Source organism: Fukomys damarensis, unplaced genomic scaffold, assembly GCF_012274545.1.
Source record: "Fukomys damarensis isolate Sample0158 unplaced genomic scaffold, DMR_v1.0_HiC HiC_scaffold_17, whole genome shotgun sequence".
NCBI lineage: Eukaryota > Metazoa > Chordata > Mammalia > Rodentia > Bathyergidae > Fukomys > Fukomys damarensis.
In genome coordinates, this window is record NW_022900929.1 from 10472419 (window position 1) to 10486991 (window position 14573).

At 39.7% G+C, this 14573-nt stretch overlaps 1 protein-coding gene across 1 annotated transcript in view; it reads right to left on the bottom strand.

Annotated features, from left to right (window-relative positions):
- The window catches only part of Amph (amphiphysin), a 159246-nt gene that overhangs the window by 43897 nt on the left and 100776 nt on the right, over positions 1-14573 (bottom strand). The window contains exons 8-12 of the mRNA XM_010610871.1: positions 10626-10701; positions 9909-9991; positions 6974-7112; positions 5409-5537; positions 2348-2464 (exon numbers count right to left, since the gene is read on the bottom strand). Of these exons, the coding sequence (XP_010609173.1) occupies positions 2348-2464; positions 5409-5537; positions 6974-7112; positions 9909-9991; positions 10626-10701 (544 nt within the window). The remainder of the gene's footprint in view (positions 1-2347; positions 2465-5408; positions 5538-6973; positions 7113-9908; positions 9992-10625; positions 10702-14573) is intronic.

A 14573-nucleotide genomic window follows, 5' to 3' on the forward strand; every position in this document is an offset into this window, starting at 1 on the left:
TGCCTTTTCTGATTATTCAGATGGGTTTCTGTTTCCTTGCGTGATAGCACTTTAAGAACAGATCATAAAAGCAACCACACACACATCTCCACAGCATTCAGACAGCATGCCATTTTCTCCAAAGGAAGGCAGCAACGTGAAAGGGTGTTTATCATTCCACGGCATCCTGACAGGATGTGTTAGCTCACATGGACTCTGTGAGATCATGAGCTATTCTGTTACTCTGCTAGCGGGCAGACTATAAATTGAAGAGGAGCTGGTTATGAGCGAAGGCAAAAGAGGCTGCAGGATGTAACAGCTCTGGGTGGTCTCTCGTGCAGCCTAAGACCTTCTTCTCAGCACAGCAGGAGAGAGGGAAGCAGGAGCTGGGACTGCTCTGCAGTAAGGTGACTCAGTTACAACCACCAGGATCCCAGCAGAGTTTATTATCTGGCTCTGGAGAAAAACAGGGATGAACTGATCTTGGCCTAATCACAGCACCGTGTCTCCTTTAGAATGAATACTTTGGAAGATATAATCAAGGTTTTTAAAAAAAAATTTTATTTTTTATTTGAAATAATCCTTTAACCCAAGTGCAGTGATGCAGGTTTATAATCTAAACTACATAGGAGACTGAGGCATGAAGATTACCTAAATTCAGGAGTCCCCAGTCCCCGGTCTGGGCAACACAGATTCCCATGCATGCACACACACACACGCACACAGATCTTTTAGTCTTAAATCCACACAAATTTATACAATACTGAATTGATAAAGAATTGCCCCTTGATTCAAATTTGCACACATTAGTGCCACGTCACCTCTAACCTACTAATCATTTCCTCTACCAGGGAAACTTAACATCTACCACGAAAGTGATGAACTACGCAGAGTAAGGCAGAGAAAGACCCGTGAATCCTGTTGGCTGCTCCCCATGACAAATCTCTCAGAAAGGACAGTGAATTACACACACATCCGTTTTCTACTTTTGGGCGGGGTACCAAGGTAGAGCAGAGCTCTCCAATTTGCTGACAATGACTACTTCAACATTTCCCCAAAAATGCTTTAGTAGAGAACATTCCCATGAAGACAACTTTGCATTTGAAACAGATTTCTGCAGTCAAGCAAATCTAGGAAAGTTTAAATTAAAATATCTGAACTTTTCTTTTAAAGTAACTGCATAACCTCTCAGAGCCCTGAATATTGTAATATACGTTGTGGGTCTCCAAAAAAAGCTAGTGGAGGCAGCTTCCTGAAATAGTTACCTACAAGGCCTCCTAGTTTTGCAAAGTACCTGTAGGCTAGTGTGCAGCCTACTTAATTTCCTGCCTATTGACATATTAGGCTTTCGTTGCTCCTATTTTAAGATAAGGAGGACTTTAGAAATTCAGTCACATTCTAGAATAAAGAAGGGATTAGAAAGAAGCTTTTGTTTACTGAGGTTGATATTTAACGGATTGCTACCAGTGGTTTACTACAAAGTATCCACATGGCTTCCAGACCAGGAAATTGAGCTAGGTCATAATTTCTAAGATGGGCTTTACAACACACTTGCATTAATTAATTTTATAGTGCATTCTAGTATCTTTAGATTTGCCCAAATTCATACCGGAGGCCCTCAAATACCTCAAAATACTAATAAAAGCAATTCATGGGTGGATAAATTTTGAGTCAATTTCCTTCCACTAGCACAGAAAAGTATAAACTAGGTATATTCTACAAGTCATGAGAGCACCTATCATAAGTATCTCCCTGCTAGAGATCTCAGAGCAATCGCTATTGGCATGGGGGAAATGCTGAGAGCGAGGAAGGGATGGACGAGAAGAGCAAGGTCAGCTTGGTATCACACAGGTGTGCACGCACACACACGTGCACACACACACACGCACTTCTGCAAAATGGAAGAGGAGCACACCACCCTGAATTCAGAATGATCAAGGTTGTAGAAATTGTTGTTGTGGTAGAGTCCTGCGATTATTTTAAAGATGCCTTAAGTTACCAAGTATGGGGAAGAAAAGCAGAGAAAGCAGGAAGAAGAATAAATTTAAAACCAAAAGAAAGAGTTTCCTTGGGGGAAGCTGTACTACCTATCATGCGGATGGACCTGGACACCTTCACAAGCAAGTGATGGCACTGATAATCACCCTGCAAGAGACAATTTCTGTGGGAAAAGAAAACTAATCAAATGGGGAAGTTTCTAATCGTTAAAAATATCCTCTTTCTACCCTTCCTTCCTTTTAGGAAATAGTTATCAACCAAAAAGAAAAGTAGAATAGTCTTTGGGAAGGAATTGAGGACATGAGTTACCCCACTGAGCATATCAGAGGTCCTGAAATACTACCCTCCAAATCCAAAAATCATCTGATACCTGAGACATGGGTGAGTGGGTCAGTGCAGCAGAACCTGCAGGTGTCACTTCCGGCTTGAAGGGGTCAAAGTCCAGATCCAGCAGAGTCTCCTCCTTCTTCACCTCAGTGACTTCATTCTGTTAAAACAAAACAAAATACGCATTAGCTTGAATGTGACAAAACTGCACAAAATTATCTCATGTAGAAGCCCTCTAATAATTTTATTCAATATCCCCCAAGCGTACTCTGATAGTTTACCACCTAAGCGGCTCATCCACACACTTTCAGAGTTCAACTAAATGTGGGGAGAGGAAAAATAACCGACTCTGTCCAAATATAACCAAAGTCTCCTAGGAACAGGTCACAGGTTCCAGTTCCTGTACAACTGTAAGTCCAGGCAACAAAAAATGTCTTTGACAGGTGTCCCCATGCCACCTAGATGCAAAGAATCTCCTTCTGTTATAGCTTGTATCTGGATGTCCCAAAACAGCCCCATGCACTCACAGCAGGGGCATTCAAAGCTGGCTGGGTCTAGGGTGTAACGCTGGGATTAAGGGTGTGAGTGGCATCACAAAAGGATGGGAGGCTTTCCTGTTTGGAATATAAAGGCAGACTTGCTTGCTTGTCGTGGAATGTTTCTCCTCTATGATGCCCCTCTGCCATGAAACCCTCACTTATATCCAGCCAACTGTGGACTAAAACCCCTACGAACTCTGAGCGAAAATAAGCTTTTCCTTTTAACTTTGTAGGCAGACTTGCTTGCTTGTCGTGGAATGTTTCTCCTCTATGATGCTCCTCTGCCATGAAACCCTCACTTATATCCAGCCAACTGTGGACTAAAACCCCTATGAACTCTGAGCGAAAATAAGCTTTTCCTCCTTTAACTTTGGATATCAGGTATTTTGTGCCAGCTGCAAGAAAGGTTGCCAAGATGCCTTCCCTATTAGCTCAGAGAACTCAGATCAAAAAAGTTACAGAGATAAGAGGGGCCAAGATGTTAGGCATGGTGGTACATGTCTATCATCCCAGCACTTGGGAGGCTAAAGCAGGAGGATTGTGAGTTTGAGGTAAGCCTAGGTTACATAGAGTGTTCAACTCTACATTACACAATGTGACCCCGTTTAAAAGCAACAAAACCAACACTTGGGCCCACTAGAAGAGGCCACTGCTCTGATGCTCCTCTTGGAAGCTAAAATTTAAAAGAGAAAGGACAAATAGGTACTGCTGACCACATTTCACCCAACTCCCCCCTCAGTGTACTCTCTCCCCTGAGTTAGTTGTCACGTGATCCATTTATGAACACTATTTTTTTCTTACTGTTTATAAGTGACAGGGAGACTGACAGAAAGAGCCATGTCCCCCAACACTGGCTGTAAAATGATCTTCTCTTTAATAGCATTCTTAGATTAGAAAAAGATAAGCCAAATGAAACCCAGAAAGCTGCTATGATAATAACAAAAAAAAAAAAACCTGTAATACTAAACATGAATCTCTGCTCATAGGAAAACAATGTGGGCTTGAGGTTGGCCTCACCCAGGCCCATACTCCGTAAAGGGCAGAACTGAGACAAAAATCTTAAAAAATAATACCACATTGGGGAGAATTGGGGTCAGTTTCATGCAATTCAAGTTATACATTTTTGGTATTTGATAGAAGCTTTATTCTTGAACATTTTGTTACCTAGAAATTAAAAATTCATACCAATGGGTAAAATAATAATGAAATTATAGCTATTTGAAGCAACATCTTAAAGAACAGGAGCTATTTTCATTATTATTGGGCATAGGCAGGCGTAAATTTTTACAAACTTTCCAATGCACGAAAAGTTGCAGTAAAGGAATAACAGAACTTCCTCTAGCACAACTATCCTTATTGTAGAAGAAAGTTGCTTATATATCTTGCTATTAGCCATGAGTTTTCAATTTTGCAGTATAATTATTCCTCATATACAAGAGATGATCAAAATATGGTGACTGTCTAAATTTTTAAAATGTGTTGTAGTAAAAGACACACTGCCATGAATCCCCCTCTAAATATACCTCCTTGGTTCAAATGCACTGATCCCATCATTCTGACCACTTTCTGAAGCAGTTCTGGAAGTCCTCTTTCTTAATGTCATTATGAGGTGGGATTAAAAAATGCAGTGAAATGCCATCTAACAGAAAGGGAGACTCATGAAAACATTACTGGGTGTCCTCATTCACCTTACTCATCAGATCTGGCACCGTGTGACTTCTGGTTCTTATCAAAGTAAAAATGACCAGGAAAGGAAAATGCTTTAATTGACTCAGTATTTTCTCTTTTTTTGTGGTACCGGGGATCGAACTCGGGTCCTTGCACTTGCGAGGCAGGCCACCGAACTGCTGAGCTAAATCCCCAGCCCCTAGGACAATGTTCTTTTGGGAACTCTTCTTTCTTTAATATTTAACAATCACAGAACTGATTCCCTCGTCCTCAATTCAAAATCCTCATGAGTTTTGTTGTTCATCAACTTTTGTACCTGTGTAAGTTATATTACGGTCGAACTCGGGTCCTTGCACTTGCGAGGCAGGCCACCGAACTGCTGAGCTAAATCCCCAGCCCCTAGGACAATGTTCTTTTGGGAACTCTTCTTTCTTTAATATTTAACAATCACAGAACTGATTCCCTCGTCCTCAATTCAAAATCCTCATGAGTTTTGTTGTTCATCAACTTTTGTACCTGTGTAAGTTATATTACGGAATTTACATAGCACTTAGAATGTGTTCAAAATTGTTCTAAGAATTTGGCAGATATGAGTTAGGCACGTTGGTCAATGTACCATCGGTGCTGTATGATGATGAGAACACTGGCTTCAAAGCAGGACTTCATGTATTCTCCAAACTACATTTTACCTACATTGCCTAATCTCTCCAAAAAGTAGAGGGAGATGATATCACTTCCCTCCTTAGGAGCAGTAAGGGTGGGCATTTATTGCTCTGGGTCTTCCAGCAGCAGGGTAGCAAAGGCAGGATTGCAGTCTAATACCTCTGACCTGAGCCTTCAATAAATGCCCACCTGTCTCTGTACTAATGGGCATCTGTCTCTGTACTAGACACTCACCTGAGAAGGTGTTGTCACATTGATTTCAGGAACAAAGTTGTCCTCAAAGAAACTGATGATATTCTCCTGCTGCAGTTCCTTTGTTGGCGTTACTTTTGGCAGAGGTGGGACAGGTGGGCCTTTCCTTGTCTAGGAAGCACCAAATGTAAACATTAAAGCAGTCAAAGAACAAGTGAGGCATAAAGAAATGTCACATCAAGAGGGCTGGAGAGACATATTGAATTCTGAAACGTAAAATGATCCCAGTAGATTCAGGTCAAGAATGTTGCTTACGTAGGTGGCTCCCTGACTACTGAGAAGCTATGGTCCCACTGGAAGATCTTAGGCTATGTGCTATAGTTTAGATCTAGAATGCCCCCCCAAAGTTTCATATGCTCGGAAGTGACTGGTGATTGGACCATAACAGCATTATAATCATCAGTAGATTCACTCTCTGATGAGTTCACAGCTGAATGTGTTGTTAGAAGGTAGGGTCTGGTCAGAGGTGGTCACCAGGGATGTGACCTAAAAGAGTGTATATTGCTGTTTATGCTCCCTTCTTTCTCTGCCTCCTGGGTGCTATGAGATGAACACTTTTGCTCCTCATTCTCTTCCATTTTGCTATTTCTGCCCTGCAGCCAGTCAACCATGAACTGAACCCTCTAAAAACCATGGACCAAAATAAACCTCTCCTACGTTGTGGGTGTCAGGTATTTTGTCCCGGTGACTGGAAAATGACTAATAATCTAAGATATGGCAGTCTATTTCTCTCAGCACAAGCACATACAGGGCTGCAGGACTTTTAATGTTATGCTGAAGCAATACCTTCACTAAAGTACACTGAAAATGAATTTTCCTTTCAGCAATAATTTAGAATTTTATAACTAAAATCAGGTAACTTTTCTTTTGAATCACTGAGATCAACTTAGGCAATTTCCATCCTATTTCCTACTCAGGATTTTGAGATAAACAGGCCAGCCTGTTGCGCATATCTCCTTATGACTCTCCTGAATTTACTGTATTCATGAAAGCTTTCACTGCCTTAGGAACTTCAGATTTTCCCATAGTAATTTTATTTTCATCCAAAGTAGGGAAAATAAGAATGGGAAATTTTTCTCTTTATCGTTTTTCTTGGCCTCCACTATCTCATTTTCAATCATTTGTTCCACATAATTTTACCAACTGGCTACTAATGTAAAATGACACATAAACATTCATTTTTCTTGGTGGTTTTTGCCCTAAGTATAACCAAAGTGCTAAAAAAAAAAGGTTTTGTGGAAGCTTAAGAGACTGAAAGACAAGATATTTTTTTCCAGTAGTGAGGACTAAACCCTGGGTTCATACTTTCTAAGCAAGGACTCTACCACTGCATAATGTCCTCAGCCTCTGAAAGAGAAGATCTTGAGAGCAATAAATGAAAAGAGGTGGGCGTGCTAGTCTGAGGCAGCTGAAACGTTAAATCCCAAGAGACTCAAACACTGAGCACTGTCAGAAATATAAAAGTTAAATAAGAAAGACAGATTAATACCTTAATGGCAATCACAATGAGTTCCCGTACTCCCCTGATACATGTGCTCCCCTCTTACCTGTGAAGGTGACCTGGGCCGTACTGGGACAGGAGATGCAGGTGCTAGCGTGTGGTTGGGACTGGCTGTTGGGCTGGGCAGGGGTGAAGGCTCCTCAGGAGGTGACGGTGTCTTTGCAATGCGTAGAGGGCCTGAATCACTACATGAACACGAAATTAAGCAAGAAACCTTCTGAGAAATGGGATTCATTTGATCTGGGATTCTTCATTACAGAGAAATCCTGGGGCTTAAAAGGTGCTGTCTGTTATCTGACTCCCTTCTTCCAGTTTATTTTGGTCATTAGACATAGAGATGCTGATAAATGGTGTCACTTTCTGTGCTCTGTGGGCCAGATCATGCTCATCTATTATTTGCCTTTATAGTATCCTCAATGACTGCATCACTATCCCCACTTACAGGGAGAAGAGTGGAGCAAAAAGATCTTTAAAAACCCTAAAATCCCTCAGTGATTTAGTGCCAGGCTTCCCGATCCCTAGGCCACAGATCAGTACAAGTTCACTGCTCATTAGTAATCTGGGTTGCACAGCAAGAGATGAGTGGTAGGCCAAGCTGGGAAAGCTTCAACTGTATTTGAAGTGGCTCATGATCATTTCCTGAGCTCCACCTCCTGTCAAGGCAGTGGGGTATTAGATTCCATAGGAGCTAGAACCCTACTATGAACTGTGCATATGGAGATCTAGGTTGCATGATCCTTCTGAGGTGGAGCTGAGGTGGTGATGTTAGCTCTGGGGAGCAGCTGCAAATACAGATGAACCTTAACAAAGAGACTCGAATGTACCATAAATATAACATAATTAAATCATCTCCAAATCATCTCTTCACCCCATGTACGGTTAAGGTATCTTCCATGAAACCAGTCTCTGGACAAAAAATAACAACAACAAAAAAAAAGGTTGTGACCACTGATTGAGGATTTGAATTCAGTTCTTAGCCATACAAACTTCTTATCTCTCCACTATGCCAACCAAGCACTAAAGAATCTTACCAGCCTAAGCTGAATTGATGGAACCAGTTTCACTTTTGATCTACAAGAAAATTTTGGCACGTCAGAAGTGACGGAAAAATCCTACTCAGAAAAGTATACTTTTTATATTCAAAAGCATCTTAGGAGAGTATGAGCAAAGTTTTTGTAGGAGTGTGCTTGCTGATATCATTTGGAAATAAATTCATTAATTGTTTCTTTTTACACTGTACAAGACAATGACAACTTGGACACCTTCTGCAAACACATCCTTCAGCTGATGAGATTCAATGATGTTTCTGAGAACCCACTAAGTTCCTGGCACCCGGCCAGAGGCTAAGGAACAGCTAAGCACCATAACCAAGATAGTACCTAGGACACATCTTACTCTCTATGAATTTCTAAAGTCCACAGCTAGCAGGAACAGAGTCTGTAGCCTAAAATAAAAGAACAGATACACACAATATGTCTACATATTCAAGGGGCGAGGGGACTGGGTCCTACAAAGAATACACAGGTCACATAATTGAGGCCATGTGTTAGCAATCATGGGCTGTAATGGAAAATATCTCCAATCTATGCCCTATAGAGAGTTCCCCAAGTCGCTCACCACCTCATGCTGCAGAAGACATTGGAAAAAATTAAAGAAACAATTGTTAAGTGACCATGACTTGCTTTCTCCTCACTTCATCTGATTCAGCAACACTGAAATTTTTAAATATCTCCTTTGCATTTCCACGTAAAGGAGGAATGCTTAAATTTTAATGTACTTCATTTTTGAAACATCCCAAAGTCATTTTGATATCCCTGTTCTAACCTTTCCTTTGAACTTAGCTCAATACTGAAATAATCATATTGAAACATTAACCTGACTCCTTTGGGGTGTTATTTTAGATGGTGCTCTGACTCTTACAGGGAGAAGATATATTTACCATCTTTTTAGCACAGCAAGCATACCAGAGGCTACAAATCTTAGAAAAAGAAAACTAGTAATCTCCAGAGGCAACCAGGCACCAATCCAGGTAGATGTTGGGGCATGTGTATGACTATGTGTGTCTCTATAAATGCATTCGTATAAGTGTGTGCACTGATACTAAAATCACAAATACAGGAAGTCAGAACTGCACATTACCTTAAAATGTATTTATCCCAATAATACATTACTTTTTTATTGATTAGAAAATAATGAGATTTTTAACCAGAGAGACTATTGGATTTACTCAAGAAAAACAAAGCAAGTCAACTGCACTCATAAAACTGAAAGCTGGATCTCTTACAGCCTAGGATGTGCTAATTTGCACTCCCTGAGCACACAAGGCCTGAGAAGATGGAATAAAAGCAATTGCAAAATCACAGGAGAAAGCTGGTACACAGCCAAACCCTGGCGAGGTGGACAATTCATCTGTGGGTCACAGAGCTCCTAGTGTCTTTGACCGAAATTTCCACTGCAGCCACAGTAATGAGGCAATGACAAAGCAAGGTCTCACCTACTTCTTTACCTTCCCCACATGGATTTGTCACAAACATCAGCACCCATGATAAGAACCAATATTGACTGCCATGGTTTGGGAGAATTCTTTCTTTTTCAGAGAAAGTAACATGTGTGGAAGTAGAAACTATATATTACTACTGCTCTCAGGTCCCAGTAAAGCAGATGGGGGGTAAGGAGAGAGGAGGGGAGAAAGTGAGAGATAGGGAGAAGGAGAGAGTGAGACAATGAGAGAGAGAGAGAGAGAGAGAGAGAGAGAGAGAATTCCTGTGGGATATCTGAAAGCCAGAAATAAATGTGAAAGCACTGAGTGAAGGCTGGTGTAATCAATAGATGGAAAGATTCCTTTTAGACTTTTAATGATGAAGATATGAAATTTAAAACAGTAGAACCTTATCCACAGAATGCAGAAATTTCAACCAACATAGCAGCATCATGTTAAGGGTGTGTGGAAATGAAGGTGGCTTTGATGAGCAATGGCTTACCTGGGGGCGCCTTGGATGGTGAAGGCCTTGTCAGCATGCTGGTCGCCCAGTTTTGTCATCACTTCATACAGCTTGTGGCAAAGCTAAGGGGACAAAGGCCACTTGTCTGAAAGCTGCAAGTTGTCTTGGTGCCAAACAGCACATCCTCCCCCAAGAAAGAAGCTGTTTATTGAGAAACTAAGACTCTTATGACAATTATGGCGGCCTTGGGATATTTGAAATTCTTTTTTATGGCCCAAGCTTAAAATTCACATCAAAACTGAAGAAAAAAAAAAACTGAACACAAAAAACTTTTTAAATAATCAAAATATATTTAGCACAAAACAAAAGCCTGCCACTTATATTGATTCCACTAGAAACAGCCCCACAACTACCTTGTCGAAGTAGAAAACATCAATCCACAATACATCTGTTGACTTTCTGAATATTTTGAAACTAATTTTTCACTAATATTTTGAAACCACATGAAACTCTGACTTTACAGACAGACTAAAAAGGGAAACAGGGATGTGGTCTGTGACAAAATCTCCAAAATATATAGAAACTATGTAGTCACTACAGAAATTATACAAACATTTCAGAGTAAATGGGCCACCACTACTACTACAAAACATGTGCTAAAGGAAGAACACTTGAGATAATGCTAAGCCAATTCATCTGTTTCTAAAATAAATGTTCCTTTATATTCCACATGGAAAAATAATCAGCCTTACTTACCACTGCAATTTCCTTATGAAACTTGGCCTCCAGGCTGGAAACATTTTTGAAAGTGTTAACATAAAATCCAACTCGGCTATCGTGAAGAAATACAAAGAGAAAAGAGTGATCAGTTAGCAAAAGCAGATTTTAATGGCAATAAAACATATTAAACATAGTTGGTTTTCTTTACGCAACTTTGAATAACACTGGATTGAATAAGACAACTCAGAATACGCAGAACTTCTCCTTATCTTTCAATGACCAGAAAAACATTTTTTGGAGTGGAGCATGAACTCTCCTAAAATTCAGTTACCACCCTAATACAGTGGCTCTCAAACTTTGGTGTTCATTAAGGTCACCAGGGACTGCAGGAGTGTGTGTGTTTTAGATTCAATAGGTATGGGGTTGCAGAATGAGAATCTGCATTTCCAACAAGTTTCTAGGTGATACTGATATTGCTGGTTTAACACTTTTGGAAGAACCATCCTGAGAATGTGTTTATGTTTTAGATATGTGTCTTGAAACTTTTGAGACTGAGAAAATTATTTTCATTTCTCTAAAATACAGGCTATCTAGCTTCAGTATTACATACTTGAACTCCCAACTCTATATAGCAGAATGAAATAGAAAACACATAAATGTGTTGTAATTATTGGGCAAACATCACAGTGTGCCATCCACTGAAAAATAAAAACACAATCTGCCCACTGTCAGTATCTCAAACATGTTTGTGACAGGAACTCACTGGGGTATGTCATGGCACAGAATTGAAGTCACAACATGTCTCAATTTTAGGTTCCTAAGAGTAAGGCCACCGGCCATGTGGCCTCAGCCTGGAACGCTCTTGTGTCTCGAAGTGAGAGATCTTTGCATTCTATATTAACACAATCTTTCTGAATACACCTGAGAAAATTACTACTTTAATTCATGTCCTTGTTTCGACGACATTCTCCAAAAACAACCCCAACACCCAGATTGTTTCATTAGACTGTAAATCTCAATCGAAAATCAGGTAAGGACTTAGGTATCAGAAACATCAGGTAGATCTAACACATGAAACAGCATCTGTTCAGAGGGTTTATAGTAGGTTCAGGAGTGAAATAGGCCTATCCAGAAGGGGCACTCAAGAGATAAAAGGACAGAAAGAAACTGAACTTCTAGATGACCTGCACCTTGGAATGAGAAGGACTCCAACCTGCAGGGGTGGATGAATATGCCTTTGTTATCAAAGCTAACAGAACCAGCTATCTAGCTACTTTTATTTGCTCCCTCACTTAATTCTTGTAACTACCCTCTGTGGCGGTGGTCCCATTTTACCAGCAAAACTAAGACACAGAACGATTGTCTAAAGTCATACAGTTGATATAAGGAGAACCAGTATTTAAACCCAAATGGAGGAAAATACAGTAGAAAACCATAAAATATTTGATGAGAAATGGTAAATTTTGTATTTTAGTGCCACCAAGCTTTGTGCTAGAATTAACTGGTTTAGCCTAATTTAGAGATTCATTAATTTAGAGATTAATTTAGAGAAGCAAAATAATAGTTGAGTAGTAAATCCACCAGTAAGTACCTAGGCGTGTTTGAGATGGGGGAAAGGAGAGAGCTTGTGCCTGAATTTAGGGAACCAAATTACACTGCAGCTGGATGAGAAAGGAGGAACAACATTGAGTAGAGGGGATCTACTCACAGTCCTGATTGCAGAGAAGTCTTTTCTGGGGCCTGGTAAGTAGCAACTTTTCTAGAACCCCAGTCAATAGAGACAGTTATTCTTAACATCTATGGATGTGAAATCCAGTTGGAGGAGCACCCAGAAGCCTTATTAATAAGGATATGGTCTGTCCATACTTAACATGGATTTAAATGGGAAGATACAGAAGCAAATTATAAAGTCACATGTGACTGTTTAGCTACTGCAGAAGACCATACATATTAAATATAAAAAAAGTGTGGCTATGGGCACAAATAGCTAAAGGAACTGAGAGAAGGGACTAATGGGCCTGGATCCAGCTACAAACACTTGCAATAGTGGGCAAACTGAGGTTTCCCCAAAGGACAAGTTGCACTTAAACAGAAAGTTGGTACATATGGGGAGCAGGCCCCTGAAGCTTATTCACACATATTACTTTTTCTTCTCATTGAGTTTATTGGTACATTTTAGGTACACAGCACAGTTACATTCATCATTGGGATCTTGTACCTTTACATGACAGGTCTTGGTTCTCATTTTCCTCCCGTACCCCTGCCCTCAACTTCACCTCCTCCTCCCTTACCTATTTACAAAAACCTTTTTTCTATTTTTTTCATTTTCTCATATTTTTTTCTTTTCCCTTATTTCCTTTTCCCTACCCTTCCCACTTTCCCTGCACCTTTAGCCCCTTTCTTCCTATTTCACATATTATTTTAATGGGTACCAATATACCATGTGACAGGAACCTGGAAAAAAACAGGGATAGTTATTCTATTTGCAGACAAAGTGGATTTCAAGCCAAGGCTGATTAAGAGGGACAAAAAGTTTACTACATCCTTGTGAGGGGAACAATCCAAGAGGAAGAGATAAAAATCATAAATATATATGCACCAAATAGCAGTGCACCCAACTATATAAAACAAATATTAACAGACATAAAAAATCATATAAGCACTAACACAGTTGTAGTGGAGGACCTCAACAGCCCACTGTCATAAACAGACAGATCAACTAGACAAAAAATCAACACTGAAATTAGAACTGAACCAAACTTTTGAACAAATGGACCTAGCAGATATCTACGGAATGTTCCACCCCACAACATCAGAATACACATTCTTCTTAGATGCACATAGGATGCTCTCCAAAACAGACCACATGCTAGCTCATAGAACATGTTTAAGTAAATGCAAAGGAAATGAAATTATCCCACACATAGGATCAGACCATAGTGCAGTGAAACTGGAAATCAACAGCAAAAGAAACCACAAGAACTTCCCAAACACACAGAAATTAGATAACACCCCCCCTCAACAACCAATGCCTCTCAGATGAAATGAAAGAAAACATTAGACAGTTTCTACAATGAAGTCATAATGACAATACACCAGGCCTGAACTTATGGGACACAATGAAAGCAGTGCTAATTGGTATTTCATTTTAATAAACAAAACCCTAAGAAATGTTTATGATAAAAAATCTATTCACAGCTTTCTCATTTCTCTACCATAGGTTTCTTGCACGTAGATGCTGGTGAAAGACCTGATAATGGCATCCTGGACGTTCACTGTCAAAGTTTCTACCTGGCTGGGCTAATGGTGGTTCCTCAACTTTTAATATTACCTTATATGCAACCTTTATAAGTTTGAGAGGTACTTCTAAATTTATATTCCTTTAATTTAAGTTAACACATTTTGCTCATTTATTGATTGATCATTTGCATTTCTTTTGAATCACCTTTTCGTATTTTTTTGTTATTTCTCAGTGGGTTTCTTAGTTATTGATCTGTAAGGGCATTTCTATTAAACATATCAACACTTGGATATATTTAGTAGGAAAAAGCACCCTCATTCTTCTACGTTTAAATTTTGAATTGTTTTCTGATATACACCATATCTTAAGTTGTTATATCAATTGCTATTTAGAGAAATAACTGGTATACTACCTGATATACTTTAGAATAACTAAACATCTGTACCTTTCTAATATCTTATTGTGTCTCTGTAGAATTTAGAAATTAAATTAACTAGAATGTATTTATTTAGAAAAATAAGTATTCAATTTTTAAGCAACTTATCATATATGATTTTCTTCAATTTATGAAATCAAAGACTCTTCAAAAGTAAAAACTGCAGAGCCAGGTGTGGTGACGCACGCCTGTAATCCCAGCACTTAGGAGGCTGAGACAGAAGGATCAATGTGAGTTCAAGACCAGCCTGGGGTACACAGTGAGTTCCAGGTCAGTCTCCACTACACAGTGAGACCCTGTCTCAAAA